The following is a 23174-nucleotide window of genomic DNA, read 5'->3' on the forward strand; positions in this document are numbered from 1 at the left end:
CTGTTGTAACTGCAAAGATTGGGAGCTTACATGACATCTGTACAATTTTCACATGTGAGAAATCTCTATAAGTGCTGTTTACTGCAATATTTTGAATATCTAGCTTCGTACAAGCAATTTTTGACTTCAAACTATTTTTATCTTCATAATCTGGTTTCAAACGTTGTTTTAAAACTTCACTATAGTCCCTGGAGCCTATTAAAGGATACTTCTACTGTATTAAGAGACTAAAATAGACCATTAGCTAGGAATCAAGCATTTTTATGTAGAAATTTTAATCCATGGCATTTTATAAATTTTTAAAGCAATAACAATTTAGATTTTACACTTATATTGTTACAACTGAAGTAAATTCTACACACCTTCCAGTTCTCTGTAGTTCAGGTCCAGCATGATGACCTTCTTCGTTAAGGGGTTCTCCAGGAGAAGCAGCTCCATTTGGAAATTTAGGAATCTTCCTCTTCTCCTATATTTAACATTAATCTGTCAAATGATTTTTGCCTTTAAATCATGATAAAGTTATTATTCTTAGTATTTGTTCCTTGGTAGAAGGGTCTGCTTGTTTTAAATTATGTTTATCTAGTTAATATAGCAAAGCTATCAATGAACGATCGGAGGAAGGGTTTTGTTTTTCAATCAGCAAATAACAATAATTAGAAATCAGAAGAAATAACTAGCCCTCAGTCAATGATCCAAGGAAAACTAGAAGTTGGGTCTCCCATTACTAGTCCAGCATTTTAGCTACTACACTATGCTCACTCTCAAAGTCATACTGCAGTACAAGCATAATTTCAAGCCATCTTCTTCACATTTATATTAGTCTTCCAGGCTAACTATATAATACAGTGTTCTTCCAAACCGGAGTTGTATTTTTAAAATGCTAATCTAATATTAACTCTTTACTCAGAAATAATTTCCAATAATTAACACAATACTGTATTAATAATAGCTTGTTTAAATCAATCGTAACTAGATTGTCTAAGTTAGGTATAGTGAATATATCAAACTGTGGATGTGTCATAAATTATATGTGATAGCCACTCCTATTCACTAAATTGTCTAAAAGCTATAAAATAATGTCTTCCTTTCTTTTTGCTTTTGAATCTTTCTATAGGACAAAAACAATACTATGAATTTGATCTCACCATTTCATCACTTTGTTACTACTTTATTTTTCAGGTTTGTGATACAATCTTACTCAAATTTACCACATCATTATGCATTTTTAAAGGACTCTTCATTTGAAGAGAAACTTACCTGAGAAGGAACGCTCTTCGGTGGTTCAATTCTTATTGAAGGATCCCACTCGCCTGGAGGAAGAACAGTCACTTGATCTAAAAATTCATCAATTCCAGATAGAAGATCATTTCTGTCTTTGGCTTTATAAGCAACATCATGGAAAACCTTTTAAAAAAGGTATATAAATATGTATTTGATTTTTTGACATCGCAGAACTCTTTACTAAGAAGTACAAAACATGACTAATATAGCTCAAAGACCAAAATGAAGAATTAGTTTAATAAACCTCCATTAAAATATTAACTTATAAACACATTGGGTTTTCTGAATGAGGCTCCCACTATTGGCTGGACGCATTTTGCCTCTGGCCATCCGCCTCAGCCTATTTACAGCCAGCTTTCCTCCTCCACTGACCCTCCCCTGGCCATTTTCCCTAGCCAATGGGCTCCTAGTCCTCCGCCCCTCACTCTTCGGCCTGGCCCATTCACCCAAGCAATCTTTGTCCTGGGTGTTTTGGTCCTCAAGACAAGAAGCCGCATTATATGAAAGATGATTCATATTGTCTTCAATAATTGTTCAACTGCTATACATTTAAAAGCCTAAAGGAAGAATCTACTGTATAATCTATGCAGATCTCAAGGAGAAAGCATTCTGCAACTAATTTCTAAAACCAAATTTTGTTAATATTCTTTCTAAAACACAGTTGCAGGTACTGCTTACTTGCAAATAATATGAAATGTACAGACAATAAATAATCTAACAATACTGTGACAACTTATCTGGCATATTCCACATATTCTGAACAATAATAATTTCTTATAATCGGCAGTAATGGTGTAAACTCCATGAACAGTTTGTTATAGCACTGTAAAGGTGGAGTTATCATTGATGAAGAATCATTTTTTTAAAAAAAAGAATGGACTTTGCTGGGCATTATTATTAAAACAATATAGTAATTTGATATTTAGAAGCTTTAATCATCTTGAATAAGATGGCTGAACAGACAAAAGTACAAGTTATAAGAAAATGGGCAAATTCTATACATGTAGTATTACTTTTATTAGTATTGTTTGTACTCACATGACTACAAGAGCTAAAATTTCAACTTACTACTTACTACTTGCTGTTATCCTATTTCCAAAATCTGCCTTACTATAAAGTTGAAGGCAAAATTTGAATATCCTTTCTGAACAATTATTTAAATTAATTTTATTTGTGAATAGCTGCTTGGGTAAATGTTGACAACGTGCGTACAAACATAGATAGACCACATAGATTACACCCCAAGGTTCTGAAGGAACTGGCAAATGTGATCTCAGATCCACTGAACTATATCTTTCAAAGATCCTGGAGCACCAGGGAAGTATCAGAAGACTGGAAAAGGGCTGATATAGTTCCCATCTTCAAAAAAGGAAAAAATTGGATCCAGGAAACTACAGACCTATCAGCCTGACCTCAATACCTGGAAAGATTCTGGAAAAGGTAATTAAGCAACGAATCATTGAATATTTAGAGGCAAACAAAGTGATAACTAAAAACCAACATGGGTTTATCAAAAACAGATCATGTCAGACAAATCTTATTGTATTCTTTGACAAAGTGGCAAAATTAGTGGACCAGAGGAATGCTGTGGATTTAATTTACTTGGATTTCAGTAAGGCATTTGATAAAGTAGACCACAACCTACTAATTGATAAGATAGAAAAATGTGGGTTAGACAGCATCACCACCAGATCGGTTCGTAACTGAGTAACCAACTACACTCAATGTGTAGTCCTTAATGGAACTGCACCTACATGGAGGGACATAGGCAGTGGGGTACCCAAGCCTCTGTTTTAGGCCCAATACTCTTCAACATCTTCATCAATGATTTGGATGAGGGGATAGATGGAGAACTTATCAAATTTGCAGACGATACCAAGCTGACACGAATAGCCAACACTCCAAAAGATAGGCTTAAGATATAGAAAGATCTTGACAGATTTGAATATTGGGCACCATCTAACAAAATGAAATTCAGTCGTGAAAAAAGTAAGGTTCTACATTTAGGCAAGAAAAACTAAATGCACAGGTATAGTATAGGTGGTACCTTGCTCAATAGTAGTTACTGTGAGAGGGATCTTGGAGTCATAGTAGACAATCATTTAAATATGAGCCAGCAGTGTGCTGCAGCTGCCAAAAAAGCCAACACAGTGCTAGGCTGCATTAACAGAGGGATAGAATCAAGATCACGTGAAGTATTAATACCACTTTATAACGCCTTGGTATGGCCACACTTGGAATACTGCATCCAGTTTTGGATGTTGAGACTCTAAAAAGAATGCAGAAAAGACCAACAAAGATGATCAGGAGATCGGAGGCTAAGGCATATAAAAAATGGTTGCTGAAATTGGGTATATCTAGTTTAATGAAAAGAAGGATTACGGGTGACATGATAGCAGTGTTCCAATACCTCAGGTGTTGCCACAAAGAAGAGGGTATCAAGCTATTCTCCAAAGCACCTGAGGGACAAGAAGCAATGGATGGAAACTAATCAAGATGAAAAGCAACCTAGAACTAAGAAAAAATTTCCTTGCAGTTAGAACAATTAATCAGTGGAACAATTTGCCTCCAGAAATTGAATGTGAATGTTACAACAATGGAAGTTTTAAAGAAGAGATTGGACAATCATTTGTCTGAAATGGTATAGGGTTTCCTGCCTGAGCAAGGGGTTGGACTAGATGACCTCCAGAGTCCCTTCCAACTATTCTATTCTATTCTATTCTATTCTATTCTATTCTATTCTATTCTATTCTATTCTATTCCTCTGGTAAATTGCTTGTGCTATTTTGAATTAAAATAGTTATTTTTGCAATCAAATCTTCACAGGTTTCATTACATACCAGCCCTAAAGATGCATAACAATTGAGATCAGAATTTCCTTTGCTGGATGATATGGTCATAAAGCACAACCAATCACTTAGTGACAGCAATCTCAGCAGTCCTAATCACCTTTGTTAACAAAATCCTACAGTCTTTGGTGAGACAACTTCCTTCTGACTTCTCATAATCAATTAAGTGAGGAAGCCAGCATGAAGTTGCAAGTCCCAGAAGCTTGTAAGCAGGCTGGCAAGCAGGTAAGTGGATGCTGCCGAGTGGGAGAAGATGAAAGAGGTTTGTGAGGTAGGTGTAGCAAGGCTTGGGGGGGTGAGCTCAAGGAGAGTACTGAGAACTGTGGCAAAGGTTGGGAAGGGTGAACAAGGAAATGAGGGAGGGACAATGGACCCTTTTTCTGGATTGGTTAAAAAAGACAGAAACAACTGGAAAGAGATGGTCCCATAGGTAAACTGGCCCCAACCCAAGAACATAAAACTACTAGCACTTGAATTACAAAAGAAACAAACTGGAAGCCAATACAACAGTAGTGTTACATATGCTAAATAATTGGCACCATTGACTATCCAGACTGCCACATTTTGAACCAGCTTGTCAAGCCCTGCGAGGCTGACCCGTCCGCGCCAACGAGTGGCGGGCTGTGAGCCCTTGGCGTGTTGTCCCATTGTCACTCATACACCTTTCTTTTGTTTTGCCCTGCCTCCTGGTCCGTCGTCACTGCTGGGACGCTTGCGTCGCAGGGCCGACACTCACTGGAGAGGAGGCCGTCAGCTGGTGTCTTTCATTGCCGGAAGTTGACTGTGGGGCTGCACGACCAACGAGTGCGATGCCTAGAAGGACGCTCTAGGCTCAGCTGCTTCGTGAGCAAAATGAAGCAACCCTTCAAGGCCGCACGGCCAACGAGTGCCGTGCCTAGAAGGACACTCTAGGCCCAGCTGCTTCGTGAGCAGAACGAAGCAACCCTGCAAGACAATAGAGTGCAGCTGGACAGGACGAAAGAACACTGAAGCCCCAGCTGACTCCTGTATAGCATTTGATGCACCAGATGGTGGTCTCAGGGGTGGGGTAGTTAACGAGGGTGGGGCTGGTTTCTTGAGGGTGGGGTTTGTATGTGTAACATATGTAAGGCACTGGGAGCAATCCACTCCCAGTGCTGTCTTTGTTTTGTACGGAGTAAATTAAAAACTACCGTCAGTCTTTCATTTCTACTTGCCGGCTTGTTCTCTAGAGCACTAAAAAAGGACGCATTGACAGTAAGACAGCACCCCTTACCTTCTTTTGATCACCTGGTTCCCTGTGAGTGCAGGAAACAGCAGAGGGAACCCAAGGGATCGTGGTGGAACCGGAGGCTACTGAGCCGGTCATTCAACCACAGCAAACCGCAGCAGAGGCAGGGGAGGAGTAGCCAGAAGTACAGCACAAGGAAAAGGCCCAGCATCCTGTGGAGCTTGTGGGTGAGCCTCAGCAGACAAGCTCTATGGTGTCCTTAGGGAAATGGTGGTTAAGCCCTGCCCTGCAGCACCCAGAGGCCGGCCAGCTGGGTAGGTCAGGACTTGGGGAGGCCCTACCCGGCTGGAGGGAGAGACGGGTGACTGGAGATGAGGAAGAGTGGAGTACTCTACAGCACCAGGCCAATACACTATGGACATCCTTCGGGACCAGTTTGGAGAGGTGGGCTATTCAGACCCATCACCCCAGCCCAGGGGCACTCCTGCCTCTGGGGGTCCAGCTGACTCGTCAAGGTTCCAGCTGGCCAGCCCAAAACTCTGCATACCTCCTCTCAGTGGCTCTCTCCAAACAGGGGCCCCTGAGGTAGGCATTTCAACTGCACAGTCCTGGGTTCAATGGCAGGACTGGGTGGATGCCGCCGTAGGGGCAGCGACCACCAGGCAGTATGGCTTGGCTCCGGGTAGTGGTCGATCTGTTCCAACGGTCGATAGTCAACCCGGGGCGCAAGCAACAGGGCCATGAGGCCCAGGGTTCATGTGGGTTCACTGCCTATTGCGGTTCCTTTTGACAGCAACCTAGACTGTTTAGCCATGTTTCTGAGCCAGGTGATCAGCTACCTGGGCAGGTTTGCTGCTCTCTACCCGTCTAATTGGGTAATGGTGGTGGCCGTGACAGTGAGCCTGCAGGGCGAGGCCGCAGCTTGGGCAGCGGACTTGTATAGTGACCACACCTGGGAATTGGCCGATGCCGGACTCTTTCTTATGGGACAGAATTGAAGACCCCTCCTGGGTCCAGTGGGTGGAGGTCATGGGCCTGAAACAAAGGAGTCAGCCTGTACAGGAATATGTGCGGGAGTTTCAGCAAGCAGCAGGCCGTTTGCTTTCCTGGCCAGAATGCCTATTGGTCCACCACTTCAGTGCTGGCCTAGATAAAGACCTATGGCAGGCATGCCATAGGTCTTTATCAAACCAACTCCAAGACTAGAGGAAGAAGAGGGAAGTAGGGAAGAGAAGAAAAGGAGAAAGAAGGTAAAGAAGGAGTGTGGATACGGTGAAAGGGGAAATGGGCGAGCAACACCAAAGTTATGTGTATGTATTTATTTCATTTTGTTAAAAGTATCTGTATGTGAGTGTGGAGGGAATGTATGTTAATATCTGATAAGTATTACAGTATATGTATGGGGGAGAGTTTGGAAAAATAAAAAATTATTAAACAAACCAACTCCAAGACTGGTTTTGGGTGGTAACCGAGTAAGATGCTGGGTTGGAGGAATTCTGGAGGGCCACGGAGGATCAGCCTACCCCTAAGCGGGCTGTGGAATGATCAAGGGACGACAGTCACAAACCCCAGGATCCCAGGCCTGCCTTCTGACCTGTGTTCAGGTGTTTCAGGTGCAACTGACCTAGCCATCGGGCAGCAGCCTTGTGTCGCAGGGCAGTCCAGTACCAACCAGCAAACCAGGCACTACACCCAAAAAAATCCCAGAACGGTTACGGGTGGCTCATCAAGCAGAGGGGGTCATGCCCCAACAGTCTCCGATGGAGGAGCTACACTGACTGCCGCTGAAGAACGGTTGACGGAGTACAGCCACATGGACCCCACAGATGACCCTATGGTAAGTGAGCCCATCTGTCCCTTTGTAATCCCCATCACTTTAACAAGCCCACATATGGGCTGTATAGGCAAGTACCAGGCCCTGATAGATTCAGGGTGTACCTGCTACCTTGTTAGTAAGGACATAGTGGACAGAGTGTGTGTTAAGGTTGTTCGCTTAACCCAGCCAATTAGCTTCGAGCAGGTGGACAAGTCCCTTCTGGGCAGAGTCCCCACCACTCTCATAACGGAGCCAGTCAGAATGGATATGGGAAAGCATTGGGAGGTCCTGAGATTTGTTGTGGTCCCCTCAATGTCTGAGACAGTCATCTTGGGGCTTGCCTGGCTGGATAAATGGGGGCCCACTATTTGGTGGGAGAGTGGTTGTCACCACCTCCGGCTTGGGGTTGGTCCCTGGCCACCAGGTATGTAGCCGCAGGGAGAGCTGGAGGGAGTAAAGGCATCCCAGGAGCGACCAATACACGAACCCAGTTTCCCAGAGGTGGATAGAGACATAGCGGAGGTATTCAGTGAGGCGGAGTGCGATTGTTTACCACCTCATCGGTCAACGGACTGTGCTATTGATATATTGCCGGGGGCTAAACTGCCGAAACCCCGCATGTACCCCATGACACCCCGTGAGCTGGATGAGTTAAGGTGAAATATTGATAAGAACCTTGCCCAAGGGTTCATCCAGCCAGCCCGATCCCCAATAGCAGCGCCGGTTCTCTTCCAGGAGAAGAAAGATAATGGCCTAAAGCTTTGCTTGGACTTTCGTGGTATCAATGCAATGTGTGTACCTCCTTCCTCGGATGAAGGACCTGCTGGCTCACATGGCCCAAGGCCAAGTGTTCACAAAATTAGACCTCCGGGAAGCATACTACCGGGTACGAATTAAGAGGGACGATGAATGGAAAACTGCCTTTAACTGCCCTTTGGGTAGTTTCCAGTTCCAGGTAATGCCCTTCGGGTTGCAAGGGGCCGCCGCGGTGTTCATGCAACTGATCAATGAAGTACTGCATGAACATCTGTATCGTGGGGTACTCGTGTACCTGGACGACATCCTGATATACACTAAGACTATGGAGGACCATGTTCGGTTGGTGCATGACATGCTGCAAAAGCTGTTACAGGCCCGGTTGTTCATCAAGTTGTCCAAATGTGAGTTCCATCATTCAAACCTCGATTATTTGGGCTATCGGATTTCAGCAGAAGGCATTGAGATAGACCTCAATAAGGTGAGGAGCGTACTGGAGTGGCAGACACCAAAGACACGCCGCCAATTACAGAGTTTCCTGGGGTTCGCCAATTTCTATAGACTTTTTATTCCTTCCTTTGCCCTGGTGGCATTACCCCTAATGGACCTGCTGCGCACTCGAAAGGCCAAAACAAAACCATGTCCCGGACAACCGTTGGCCTGGACAATGGAGTGCCAACGTGCCTTTGAGACATTGAAACTCCTGTTCTTGAGGGAGCCCGTGTTGCTACATCCAGACCCGGCAAGGCTGTTCGTGGTGCAGGCTGATGCCAGCGAGGTGGCTGTGGGGAAGGTTCTGCTCCAGAAAAACAGCCAGGGAGCATTGCAGCTGTATATCTCCCGAAAACTCACAGAAACCGAACGAGCATGGGCTATTTGGGAGAAAGAGGTGTTTGCGGTGAAGTGGGCCCTAGCAACATGGCGGCATCTGTTGGGAGGGGGCGAGGGAGCCATTTGAGGTCTGGACTGACCATAAAAACCTGGAGGTATTGCAGACCCGACGATTATCTCCTAAACACATTAGGTGGGCGCAGTATTTCCGCTGATTCCAATTCCAACTCAAATATGTGCCAGGGGGAAGGAAAGCCTTGTCCCAATTACCTCAATATGATAGCAGGAGGGAGGAGGTCATACAGGCAATCATGCCCCTGTACAGTCAGAAGGAAGTGAAAGCAGTGTCCCATCCAGCAACAACGGGGTTTGACAAAGATCTCAAAGCGGCCTTCTTAGACAACATGTGGCTACAAGACAATCATGGAGTTCTCACAAAACGAGATGGCCTAGCGTGGCATGGTAGTAAGCTCTGTTCCTGCGGCCATGTGGTCCCGTATCTTCCACCGTTGCCATGATGCGAAACAGGCTGGATATTTCGAGTTCCTAAAAACATTGCATTGGCTCACGGCAATTCTGGTGGCCCCAGATGCAGATGGACGTAGAAGCATATGTCAAAAGCTGTCCAGTGTGCGCTACCTAAAAACTCCACACAGGGAAGCCTCTGGGGCTGCTACAACCGGTAGCAGATCCAACCAGACCATGGCAGGATATAGCTATGGATTTCATCGTAGACCTGCCCGAGAGCCGGGGTTATACTCCGTCTACTACCCGTGTACAAACGGAGCTGCAGAGCGGGCAAATGCTGCAATGGAGCGGTACCTCCGCAGCTACGTATCCCACCAACAAACGGAGTGGGTGCAGCTGGTGGTGTTCATGGAGGTGGCGTATAACAATGCTGTACACAGAAATATGGGGTTCACCCCCTTCCAGGTGGTGTATGGTAGGGACTTCCTTCCCATCCTAGGTTGTGGCTCAGAGGATCTCCCGCCATGCAGACCCAGTGAATGGTCAATCTGAGTGAGCAGGTTGTGGGGTGTCATTAAGAAAGCGCTGACCAAGGCCAGGGACATTACTAAAACACAGGCCGACAGTAAGTGGAGGGCCCAGAAACCTTTCCACGTTGGGGAGTTAGTTTATCTGTCGACTAAATACATAAAACTTTGGGTGCCTAGTAAGAAACTAGCACCCAAATACATAGACCCATTCCAGGTTGCACAGGTGATTAACCCAGTGGCTATGTGTCTACACTTGCCTGGGTGGTTACTGCTGAAGCTATTGGGAGAGGTCTCCCATGACCGTACATCCAAGGTCCCAGGGGCCATTAGACAAGACCATTAAAAAATCCAGGAAATCCTTGATTTGCAGTCTAGACGGGGTAGGGTTTATTATCGTGTTCATTGGAAGAGGTATCCGTTGTCAGAGGCATCCTGGGTAAAGGACTCAAATGTCCAGGCGCCTCACCTGATCAAGAAGTACCATCTAAAGTACTCTGGGAGATCAGGAGGGCAGGCAGTAGGCTTGACCACTTACACTGTTCTGCTTACCTTCCAGGAGGATACCTGGTAGAGGGAGCCCCGCAAGGCTGACCCGTCCAGGCCAACGAGCGGCGGGCCATGAGCCCTTGGCGTGTTGCCCCATCATCACCCTGTCACCTTTCTTTTATTTTGCCCTGCCTCCTGGTCCGTTGCCACTGCCCTGGATGCTTGCCTCGCGGGGCCAACACTCATTGGAGAGGAAGCCATCAGCTGGTGTCTTTCATTGCCAGAAGTTGACTGCAGGGCTGCATGACCAACGAGTGCAATGCCTAGAAGGATGCTCTAGGCTCAGCTGCTTCGTGAGCAGAATGAAGCAACCCTGCAAGGCCGCACGACCAATGAGTGCGATGCCTAGAAGGATACTCTAGGCCCAGCTGCTTCTTGAGCAGAATGAAGCAACCCTGCAAGGCGGCACGACCAATGAGTGCCGTGCCTAGAAGGATACTCTAGGCCAGGGGTAGGCAACCCAAAACACTCAAAGAGCCACTTGAACCTGTTTCCCACCAAAAACAAAACACCAGGAGCCGCAAAACCCTTTTGATATCTAAAATGAAGATAACACTGCATATATCCTTTTTTATCTTTATTATAGGTGTGTGTGTGTGTGTGTGTGTGTGTGTGTGTGTGAGAGAGAGAGAGAGAGAGTATTTGTGTATGTGTATGTGTATACACACACACACACACACACACACATTAAAAATAAAAGTAAAAATATGACTCTTGGGAATATCCATACTATTAAAACAATGATCACCGAGAGAATGCTTTAAGAGAATAAAATTACATACACACACAGGTAAAAAAAGGATATATGCAGTGTTATCTTCATTTTAGATGTCAAAAGGGTCTCTCTCTCTGTGTCTCTCTCCCTCCCTCCCTCTCTGCCCTTGGTCTGCCACTCCTCTTCCCCCACTCTCTTTCTTTCTCTCTTTCCTCTCCTCTTTCCCCCTCCCTCTCTCTCTCTCTTTCTCTCTCTCTCTTTCTCCCCCCCCCATCTGCTGCTCACCTGGCAAGCTTCAAGTTGTTCTCCAACAATCTCAGGGGTAGGCAACCTCGTCTCTTTTATGACTCATGGACTTCAACTCCCAGAATTCCTGAGTCAGCCTAGCTGGGCTAGCTAGCTCTCTCCTGCCCTTCCTGCTTCCTGCAGAGACGCAGCAAAGGGAGGAGCTCCGCCCAGAAAGCTTTTCAGCTCCTCAGAGAACAATGTGAGTGCACTCTCTTTTACACATATACACACACGCACACAAAACACACACACACACACACACACACAGAGAGAGAGAGAGAGAGAGAGAAGCAGGGAAGCGCAATTGCCTCTCTCTGTCTCTGTCTCTCTCTGCAAAGGCAGAGGAGGCTGGGAGCCACAGGGGAAGGCTCAAAGAGCCGCATGCGGCTCCGGAGCCGCAGGTTGCCGACCTGTGCTCTAGGCCCAGCTGCTTCGTGAGCAGAACGAAGCAACCCTGCAAGGCAATAGAGTGCAGCCGGATGGGACGAAAGAATGCTGAAGCCCCAGCTGACTCCTGTATAGCATTTGATGCACCAGATGGTGGTCTCAGGGGTGGGGTAGTTAACGAGGATGGGGCTGGTTTCTTGAGGGTGGGGTTTGTGTGTGTAACATATGTAAGGCACTGGGAGCAATCCACTCCCAGGGCTGTCTTTGTTTTGTACGGAGTAAATTAAAAACTACCGTCAGTCTTTCATTTCTGCTTGCCCGCTTGTTCTTTGGAGCACCAGAAAAGGATGCATTGACACAGCTAAAACTTCAAAATGCTCTTCACCAGCAATCCCCTGTAGAGCACATTGTAATAATCCAGTTGAGAGGTCACAAGTATATATTAATTTGTTTGGAAGCCATCCAGATCCATCAAGGAATCAGCCTCAAAACTGGATTAAATACTAAATAGTAAAGAATAGTTGTCACTGCCAAATTAAATGACAATATTTTATAGTCCCAGATACACCCATCATATTCCATGAGAGAGATTACTATTCAAAGATTGCACAAATAGTACTTAATGGTTAACACCTCACTTAAATATAATCAAAAATATTTTATTTCATATATGCTTAATATAAAAATGATTAAACACAAAGAAAAACACACAGTTAATGTTAAAATTAACACATTATAGTTAACTTTAAAATTAAAATAATTGTAACTTTTCATTAGTTTCATTAGACTAGTGCCGCTCCTAGTTTATATAATATTTTCATTTTTATATTTCTTTTGAAGTTATCTATGTATTTTCACTAGATAACTTCTGACCTGTTGGATCATCCTCTTAGAGATATTTCCTTACTGTACCATTTTTCAATGCCTTCAACAATGACAACCTTTAGTGTATTGCCCTCACTGGATGCGGTGGGATACATTCAGGAATGTATATGCCTTGAAAATCATCCATGTTGAACTCTATAGTGTAGTCAAACATCAGCACAGGAAATTATGACATTATGCATTACGTTATAAACTGTTTTATGAGAACATTTACTTCATAAAATATTTTATAAAATTAGTCAAATTTCAATTTCAATAGGTATCATAGATTCCAGATTTTAGATACATTAAGTTATCCCATTTGAGGTACCTTGGTTCAAAAATTGTTATCCTCTGATGAAGAATTTTAGTAGTATATATATCCAGCTTACATTTTTGTGTTTTACTGTATATTCCCCAGAGACGTTCAAGTATTTTTAATGAATTAATTTTAATAAATAAATAAATAAATAAATAAAATGATGCAATGAGGAGTAATTTCCAAATCCAAAGAACAAAATAGTTGTGTTTTACTGGGAAAATGGAGGAACAATGGCAAGTTATAAAGGCAAAATTGGAGCAAGTAGATAGATTTGGGTACCTTAGCAGAAAGTTACTAAAAATGGGATCATTGATGGAGTGTTCAGATCTGCTAGTAGAAAAATAATGAATAGTAATTTATCTTGCAAGAATAAATATTTGTACCCAAAAAAGGGAAAATGACCATTATAGCATGCTTCTGCTCATTTATATAAAAAGCATTTAAAACCTGGGTGTGAGAAAAAGGCAGGATAGGGTTAAGAATTAATGGATATTGAACAATGCACTGAATATGAAATGAAAATTATTAAAAGAAAATACTTCAAGGTGATTTGGGCAAATAGTAAAATGATACACATTGCACAGCAAAACAATAAAAATGAATTAGTTAAATGAAAGAGAAATTAAAAACAAAAGAAAAGGACAATGTACAAAGAAGTCAATGCATGTTATAAAAAAAAGGTTAGTTCACAAGGGCAAAGATATATAGAGATATGAAGAACAGCACTGGTATAAACTACATCAGGTAATCCTCAACTTACAATAGTTCACTTAGTGACTGAAGTTACAACAGAACTGAAAAAAGTGATTTATGATCATTGCAACATCTCCATGGTCATGGGATCAAAATTCAGATGCTCAGCAACTGATTCATATTTATAACAGTTGCAGTGTACCAGAATCATGTGATTACCTTTTACAACCTTCTGACAAGCGAAGTCAATGGGGAAGCCAGATAACTTAACAACTGGGTTATTAACAATTGCAGTGATTCACTTATCAAATGTGACAAGAAAGGTTGTAAAATGGGGCAAAACTCATTCAACAACTGTCTCATTTAGCAACAGAAATTTTGGGGTCAATTGCGGTTATAAATTGAGGACTATATATAATTCAATTTCTTTTCTTATTATATTCTTTTAATTTAACATCCCAAAAATGAGGGATATCCAGCTGCTTCTTCAAAGAAGTTGAGCTGAATAAAATGGAGAAACACAGATGGGACCTCATCTCTGCATGAGCCAGAGAAAGACATAATGCATTTAATATGTGTACATAAGATGATATACTCTACAATTATAAATTTAAGTTAATTATAAAAATGCATATAGACTTCAGCCTATTTTAAATAATTTGGGGGGGTATGTAGTAAATTGCAGTACTCACATCATCAGTCATGAGTGTTGCTATTGATCGACCAATTTCATGATACTGAGGTGCTTTACCTGCTGGTCCCAGCAATAGAAAAAGGAAACTGTGGAATTATGAAAATGGATTGCAAGGTCAAATATTATAGCAGTAATTCAATAATATGTCAATGACAACTAGAATTTTTACTACTGAATAATAGCACATATAACAACAACTAGAAATTATATAGTTGCATTCACAATGCTTTTGACTACAATGAGTATAATGGGTTGGAAATTTCTTAATCCAATGTTACTGGATGGTAATGACACTATACTTTTTCATCTAGAAAATTGTGCCAAACATTTTATGTAATTCACACTGGTCTAATTCATTTTCCCTTCTATTAAATAATATCAATATAGCTATCAGAATTTATCTCAAAATTATTACAAAATTCTATTTTGCCTCTGCTGGCAGGATAAAAGAGGATAAAATTGGCATTCCAATTTTTTAATATCAAAATAAATACTATTTTTGTAATATATTGTCTCATTTTAATATGTATTTGAAACATCTTAGAAGATAATTTGCCTTAAAATGGGAGTTGCAAAATATGAGCCAAACTGATTATTACTAGACATGATGATTGTCACAATCAAATATTCATACTCAAATCTCAAAAGCTACCATGGAAACTTGGACAGCAATTAGTCAGTGAAGATTTTGACACTGAGATAGCATAGCACTAGGAGAGGACTAACCCAGATCTATTTAATTTAGTGTCTGATCCAGTACAATGCCCCTTTGGCTTTAATGTCCCAAGGAAAATCTGGACAGTGCTCAGCCAGATTTGAATCAACTGTGGCAGGTACCAATATTGGAAATATAAATGAGAGCTGGTTGATAATCCTGACTATAACTATGGAAACATCCCACAAACTTTACATGATATTGTGATGGAATGTCTCCTCAGAAGGTTCTCTGGATCCCTGCATGAAATATATCTTCTTGAGGGCAATATTTCTCAATGACTAAACATCTTAGATCAGGGCTTTTCAACCTTTCATCCATTGTACTATGTTTAGGATATGGCAACATCCGAGTACCATCAGTCGCCTAGCAAGGTGTCAAAAACTTGATGACCAAAAAAAAAAAAAAAAAAAGGGAAAAAGTGATAAAGTACAGGTAGTCCTCGACTTACAACAATTCGCTTAGTGACTGTTCAAAGGTACAATGGCACTGAAAAAAGTGCCCCCCAAGACACCTGCCTGCCCGCCCAGCGGCGTTCTTCCTCCTGTCTAAGGCTTTCATTGTTGTAAGCATTTCTGTTGAGAATTGGCAGCGGGGATGGGGTGGGGTGTTTGGTTTTTATTCCCCTCGTCTGCTGGGTGATTGCAACAGGATTTGGTTGCTTCACATGACCCTGGGACACTGTGACCGTCATAAATATGAATCAGTTGCCAAGCATGTGAATGTAAATCCCAAGATCCTGGAGATGCTGCAACATTCCAGCTGATCAGCACTTCTTCTGGGCTCAGCAGAAGCACCAGGATCAGTGCTGCTTTCCAGCTGATTGGTGCTTCTTCGGGGCTCAGCAGAAGTGCCAGGATCAGTGCTGCTTTCCAGCTGGAGCCTGGCACTAATCTTGGCGCTTCCACTGAGCCCTGACAGCCCTGAAGAAGCGCCAATTAGCTGGAGTCTGGCGCTGATCTTGGCACTTCCACTGAGCCCTGACAGCCTTGCAGCTCCAGCCATCTCTCGCTCAGGCTTGTGTGGTGCTGCCACCGGTTCAGCTCGTTCCCCTCCCCCGCTACCACTTTTCTAGGATGGTCGCAAACCACCTGCCAGGTGCCAATGTACCACAGGTGGTTGCCGTACCACTGGTTGAAAAGCCCTGTCTTAGATATCTGGCCCTAGGAGTAGCCACCCTAGTACCTGCTCATACATAATTTAATTTTATTCATAATTTAATCATCACTTATGTTGTATTTTTAAATTGGTTCACTGCTCTGATGTTTTATATTTTGACACACATTTCGTATGTTGTTTTGGTGAATGTTTATACATTATGCTGTATTCTGTTATGCCATACAAAATACTAATAATAATCTGAAAGTTATTTTAAGTTTAATTTTCTGCATTTGCCACTAAAGAAAACTCAAATATTAAGAGTAAGTATGAACTATGAAGTTAAAGAGATTTTAAACCAACATAAGAGAAAATCTGCATACAAGATATTAAACCAGCATGATAAACCTACAACAAAGAGACAGCAGCCTCTTTTTTCTTTCTAAGAAAAAAAAATTGCATCACATAATATATATTAAAAATAATATAGAGAGTTTTATTACATTATATTTTTATTTTACCGTGTAGGAACAGGAACCTCTGTGAGACCAGTGAGAAGCACAGCCGGAGACAGTCTCACAAAAGCAATAATTGGTCTCTCCAAAAAAGCCACTTCTCCAACAAGCACATTTGATGCCTCTGCACCTATTGGAATCTTCCTCATAAAGTTCATATCCACCTATTTTCAAAGAATGGTTAATAGTATATTAATGTATTCTAAAGCATTTTGAAACTGACATTTACAAATAAGTAACAGGTTGCAAGCAAAATATATTGTATTATTACAGCGTGATGTATGTTATGAAGTTTAATAACAATTTAATTTAACCATACATACAAATACTGTGTTTCATAATTATGTCAAAATATACAATCACAAAAACTCACTAAAATTATATCTTGGGAATAAAATTGTTTTATATTAAATAACTACAAATTCCACTAAATCAAGGTAATTATATACACAATTGCTTCATTTTATAAATTCAATATAAAAAATATTTATGGAGAATTAATTCTTTATATAGTAGTGTTGTTCAAATTACCCATGGGAACTGTGTATATAATTATAAAAATTCACCAGCATTATAGCATTGTACAAACTATTGGCTCACATGAAGACAGAAACACAAAAATCACTGAAACCAACACACCAGTTACACAGCTATCTAGGAAAAAAAAACCACTTACAGCTGGCCTCTTGAGTCCCACACCAAGTGTGCCACAACTACAGTGCCAGGAGGCAGAATCCTGCCCAACAGGAGACAAGGCAGGTGCAGAGAAGAACAGGCCAAGTAAAAATATAAAAACTGTGACAGAGGAGCTAGAATAATGGCATTTGCCATGATTAAACTGTTATATATATTTGTTTTGTTAAGAGAACTTTTAAGTAAAATTACATCATTTTTCTGAATTATATATTGGAACCAAAACATTGAAAGGAGCAATACTATATTGTAAATTATACAAATAATAACTTTATTACAGATTAGCATTATTTACACTAAAGCAGCGGTCCCCAACCTTTTTGGCACTAGGGACCAATTTCGTGGAAAACAATTTTTCCACAAATGAGGGGTAATGCTTTCAGTTTTGTTCACTCGCCTGCTACTCAACTCCAGCTGTGCGGCCCAATTCCTAACAGGCCACAGACCTGGAGTACCTCCAATACTTCAAGGGTTGGAGACCTCTGCACTAGAGGAAGCAATTCTGTGTAAATAATTCAATAAAAAGGGGAACATATGGATTTTAATTCTGTATTGGGCCTTCAATCTACAATAGTCTAAACTCTGAGGTTCTACCCCACTTATAGTTCTAAATGCACTTTATTCCTATTATACCTGGAAATCACACTGTTACCTGAGGTAGTCCATTCAGGATTCTGTATGTACATCTAAAATGGGCCCATGTCTATGCTACAGCAGAGTTTTAATGACATGATAAGGACTCTTCTATAAATCTTATAGCCCACTATCCTGAATGTAAAAATAAATGATCTTAGTATTACACAAGCATATGCAGGTAGTCCTTGACTTACAAATATTCATTCAGCAACTGTTTGAAATAACAATGGCACTGAATGAAGGGACATATAACCAGTGCTAAATTATGGTGTTGCTATGCCTCCATAGCCATATAATCGTGATCTGGGCTCTTGGCAACCCATTCGCATTTACAATGGGTTACCAAGCCCTCTGCAATCGTGTGATCACTGTTTGCAAATCATCAGGGAAGCTGACAGCGGTAGGTGACAAGCTGCTTTCTTTTTCTCTAGCCCAGGGGCAGCAGGGCAGCAGCATGCTATATAGTACACCTCCTATTTGTCCTGTTCCAGGCTAGAGAAAAAGATCTTCTAATTTTCTAGCTCATGCCAAGGAGTAGAGCAGCTGCCTACCCTTTTTCAGAAGCAGTTCTCTCTCTCTGTTCAACCTACTTATGTGATTGCTTAGTAGCCACATTTGAGATGGTCAGGACAGCGGCTATTGAGGAAGGTGATCACATGGATGCCTTGCTTAATGACTGCAACATTTTACAACTGTAATGAGCAGACTCTATTACAGTCATAATTTGAGGGCTATCTATATAATAACAATTTTATTATGCATCAGAATATGCCTGGACATGAATGTATTTCTCTAGAAATTAAATATATATATAAATATAATGAATCTTTAAAATAGAAAACAATTTACTACCACTAATTATTAACAGCAGTACTGAATATATCACAGTATTTGAAAAAGCATTTGAAAAGTGTTGTTTTAACCTGGAAATCTTACGAAATCTGATAGGAATACTTTCAATTAACAGGGTGCAAATGAGGTGAGTGTGATTTATTCGCATCATAAATGTTTTATTATAATTTATCCTCTAGTAAGCCACCATGAATTTGCATGATTTGATAGCATAGGTATTTAATTAATAACAGCAACAATAGCACAAGATCAATGCATACATTTCTACAATTTATCTCAATTCACATTTGTTGCCCACCCTAATTATGCCCCTCACATGGTAATCAGGAAAAAAGGAAGCTGCAGCATAAAAGAAAACATAGTAAACCTCAATTCTGCAAAATGAGTTGTGCTTGTGCTGTTGCTTTTAACTATTATGGCTACTGAACAACAATATTAAATGAAATACTATTAAAATAGCAAATTATCTTGAAAGACATTTATAATCTTTTACAAGATGGAATTTTTAAACTAGAGCTTTTATGAAGTGCCACATAACCATTTTATCAATTTATTTGTGATATATCGAGCCTTCAGTTTAATGCTTCAAGGCAGTATACTAGCATTCCTTCCATTATTTTCTCCAAAACAACCTAGAGAGATAGTTTGGCTTGAAAGGGTATAACTGATCAAAAATCACCCACTGAACTTCCATGGTTGAGGGTAGACTATTCAGAGTGCACTGAATGCTAATTCAGGATTTCTACCCAGTCAGACTTCAGATCTTTAACCCTTTTTTTCCACACCGTTACTGTCTCTGAAGAGGAACCTTAGAGACCGCTGCATGTCTAGTTACCACAGAGGTGGATTCTTCTCTATATTGCTACTGGCCCATTCTAGTAAGTCAACCACATCAGTCTGGAATCTTCCACTCACCAACCTAACCCTGACTCTACCTTCCTCTCCATCCTCTTTCCTCTTTCATGTATCCCACTGAACTCAATAGATTCTCAGCTTACAATGAATAAAATAAAATGACAGTTTAAGAAATTATATAGAATTTATCACATATGTGATAAATAAAATAACATAACATAATAATAAAAGTGGCATAGCCTGTGTATGTAAGTATGTACAAATGTTAGTCTTGAATCTTGGTGATTTACTTGGACAAGCTCTTGAAGTTTTCTTAGCAATATTTTCAGAAATGTTTTAAAGTGATTAATCCAAAATTATACAGTTGCCTTCATACTTAAAGTGGAGCTAGAACAGTGGTTCTCAACCTTTCTAATGCCGTGACCCCATAATACAGTTCCCCATGTTGTGGTGACCCCCAACCATTTATACATCACCGGGTGCCAGGGTCGTGGTCAAAGAAAAGGGGAAAAAATGGCGGACAGCCTTGTTTGGCGACCCCCATGAAATGGTTGTTCGACCCCAAATGGGGTCCCGACCCACAGGTTGAGAACCACTGAACTAGAACTTAATCCCCTGATTTTTGGTGTTTTTAAGCACTATACCAAAGTGTCCCTAACTGATCCTTTATTTTCAGGTAATTATTAAAATATATCTGTAGTTGTACTTCATTTATTCTAGAACTTTATTTTAGAGATTATATTATATAATACAAGTACAAACAAGATTCTGAAGAGAAAAGCAAGCTTCCATAAAATGCACTAAGCTGTGTGTTCTCTAAAAGCTTAAAAACTTTACCTTGCTGAAGTCAACGGTACTGTTTTCTCTACTCCCTCCTGTTCCACTAATTTTAAATTCTCCACTTTTTCCAATATCCAAATTACCAGGTGCAGATTGTGGTGATGCTAAGAGCCCTACAATTAGAATAAAGAAGCGTATTTAAAATTACATTGCTTAGAAATAGGCATAGTTACATAACAACAATGACAGCTTTCTATAAGCAAATGTGAAAGTTAATAAACAAAAAGTGCATTAGTACCAAAATTGCCAAACAAGTTATTTTTTCTGGAAAACAATGAAAGCTTATTAAGTGTTAAAATTAGCTATTACCTAAATGATGGCCTTTTGCAAAATTCACCAAAAAGGTATTATTTTTAAATTTTAAAATGTGCATCTAACCACCAATATGGATCATATAATTATAAAAATGTCATATTTTACTAGAATTCCCTGGAACAATCATAAAATAAAGGAAAATGTACCTTAGAATACTTAAATAAATCTATATGGCAGTGAACCATTAGAAAGTTAGCAATCATCCATTAGTGCAGCCCTAAAGCAAGAAAACTTTTTAAAGTAGGATCTGAGCCACGATCCAAACAATTCATTTATCCATAAGTAAAGATTCCTAAGTTTGAATTAGGGGTAGGTTATTGTTTTACTCTTTATATTAGGGTTTTATATTTTGTAAGCCATGTAGAGTCATGGAAAGTGAGTGGGTGGCCATATAAACTCCCTAAATAAACAACCCAAAAAAATATTCTTATAATGATAAGCAATACATAAAATTCCATTTAAATGATTGCTTACTTTTTATTTTAGTTTTACTTATTTGTATCCTGCCTTTATTATTTTTATAAATAACTCAGAGAACATATCCAACACATCTTCCTCCTCCTATTTCCCCACAACAACAACCGATAAGGTGAGTTGGGTCTAAAGAGAGTGACTGCCCAAGGTCACCCAGCTGGCTTTCATGGCCAAAATAGGAAAATATGTACATTATCCTGAAAGCAGAATGTTGCAGAAGACCCCAAAATATTCTGTTTCTCCTCTGGACCCTACCATTCTAGCCAAATATTAGTTTTTGTACATGTTTAGAAATGTAAACTGTAGGTTAATCTTCAAGAGGAAAATTATTCATTATATTCAATATATCAGTCTTGTGTAACAAATCCATGATGTAATTGTTTTACACATCAGAATGAAAAACATGACAAACTTTTTATCATTTAAAATAGGAGTAGGAAATCTGTAGTTTTTCATATATTGTTCAGTTACAATGCCCAGGAGCTGTGGCCAATATGGCCAATGCTAGATATGAGAAATATAGTTCAACATCTAAAGGCCAAGAAGACTCAAGCCTAGCAGAGGCCAATATGTAATATGAACACATGTAATTTTGAGGTGATGAACTGAATATATTAGAATATAAAACTTTGTGAAATCATGACGTCCTAAAAAAGTAAATGAATTTATTTGATCCCCTCCTATGAATAAAACTGTTAGATTGCGCTTTAGTCTGGCTTCTGTTGTCAAGAGTACTTGTTCTGCCTGAATAGATCCAAGAGGCCTCCAATGTTAGATGACTGGACCAGTGTCAACAGCTCAGAGAATACTCACACATTCAGACAGAGAAAGAGCAAGTACCACCATAGTACTGATACATACCTTTTAAAAAAGTATAAAATGAATATATACAGTCTCAGCTATCTACTTTAGTGTGTTTCAGACTTGATTTTAGAATTAATATTCTTGGTAAATGAATTATAGCAGAGATGGAATAGAATCTACTGAAATTCTGTAATACCGTTGTAATGCTGCCTTGACCTCTTAAAAGGAAATATGAGATATTATCTAACAAGTAAATAAATAGCAATTGATCTGGAAAGGAATTTATCAAGGCTCATAAACATTTTAATTCCATCACACTCAAATTACTAAAATAAGCTTCACCTTATTCAGTACTACAGTAGTTGGTACTCTATTACTTTATGAATGGCACTACTTTCTGCCCTGTTTTCAAACCCATTTCTAGGTAATAGCTGTTTTTTTCACATAACAAAGGTATATAATCTATTAAAGACAGAATATTAAAATATATCTTTCTTGCCACTACAATTAACACTCTTAAGGAAAGCAAGTAGTCCTTGACTTATGACCATAATTAGCCCAAAATTTCTGTTAAGTGAGACATTTGTTAAGTGAGTTTTGCCCCATTTTAGACATACTTTTCCATAGCAGTTACTAGAAACCTCAAAGCCCAAATGAATGTGAAACATTAAATGTCTCAAATGATAACACTCATTCAAGATAAAACAAAAATCAAAGAGCAAAAGAAAAAAAAGTGAAGTTTCTTTGTTATCTTAATATGCTTGAGAATCTATTAGCAAATAAATAGCAAGAACACAATCAAACTTCAAGTACATGTATAAACCTTAAATCAACTTTATAAAGCATATCATAGGAAATGTGAAACAGAGATGCAATTTCAAGCACTTAAAGGCATACAAGTGGTAATCAAGTCTTCCTATTAATTCCTGGTGCATGGGTTTGACAGGTTTCACCATGATATAAGTAGTACTTGTCATGCAGCAACCAAACATCCTGGTGTAAACAGAGAGAAATGCATATACCATATAAAGATTTCCTCTGTCCAGTCGTGTCCAACTCTAGGGGGCAGTGCTCATCTCCATTTCAGATGAGAGAGCCAGCATTGTTCAAAGATACTTCTGTGCTCA

The 23174-nt window shown here is 40.3% G+C and overlaps 1 protein-coding gene across 12 annotated transcripts in view; it reads right to left on the bottom strand.

Moving 5' to 3' along the window:
- Nucleotides 1-23174, bottom strand: part of SLC4A7 (solute carrier family 4 member 7) — a 115196-nt gene that overhangs the window by 34885 nt on the left and 57137 nt on the right. For 7 of the 12 annotated variants that reach the window (XR_005556756.1, XM_039343735.1, XM_039343731.1 and 4 more), the window contains 6 exons: nucleotides 20452-20567; nucleotides 17255-17314; nucleotides 16585-16742; nucleotides 14249-14336; nucleotides 1258-1404; nucleotides 363-466 (listed from right to left, as the gene is read on the bottom strand). Coding sequence is in view for 11 of the 12 variants with exons in the window: in XM_039343735.1 (XP_039199669.1) it covers nucleotides 363-466; nucleotides 1258-1404; nucleotides 14249-14336; nucleotides 16585-16742; nucleotides 17255-17314; nucleotides 20452-20567 (673 nt within the window). In the remaining variant the exon portion in view is untranslated. The remainder of the gene's footprint in view (nucleotides 1-362; nucleotides 467-1257; nucleotides 1405-14248; nucleotides 14337-16584; nucleotides 16743-17254; nucleotides 17315-20451; nucleotides 20568-23174) is intronic. The other 5 variants (XM_039343734.1, XM_039343732.1, XM_039343737.1 and 2 more) reach the window with 1 other exon arrangement.

This window comes from Crotalus tigris, unplaced genomic scaffold (genome assembly GCF_016545835.1).
Source record: "Crotalus tigris isolate CLP2741 ecotype Arizona unplaced genomic scaffold, ASM1654583v1 scf7180000017871.4482833, whole genome shotgun sequence".
In the NCBI taxonomy this organism is placed as follows: Eukaryota; Metazoa; Chordata; class Lepidosauria; order Squamata; family Viperidae; genus Crotalus; species Crotalus tigris.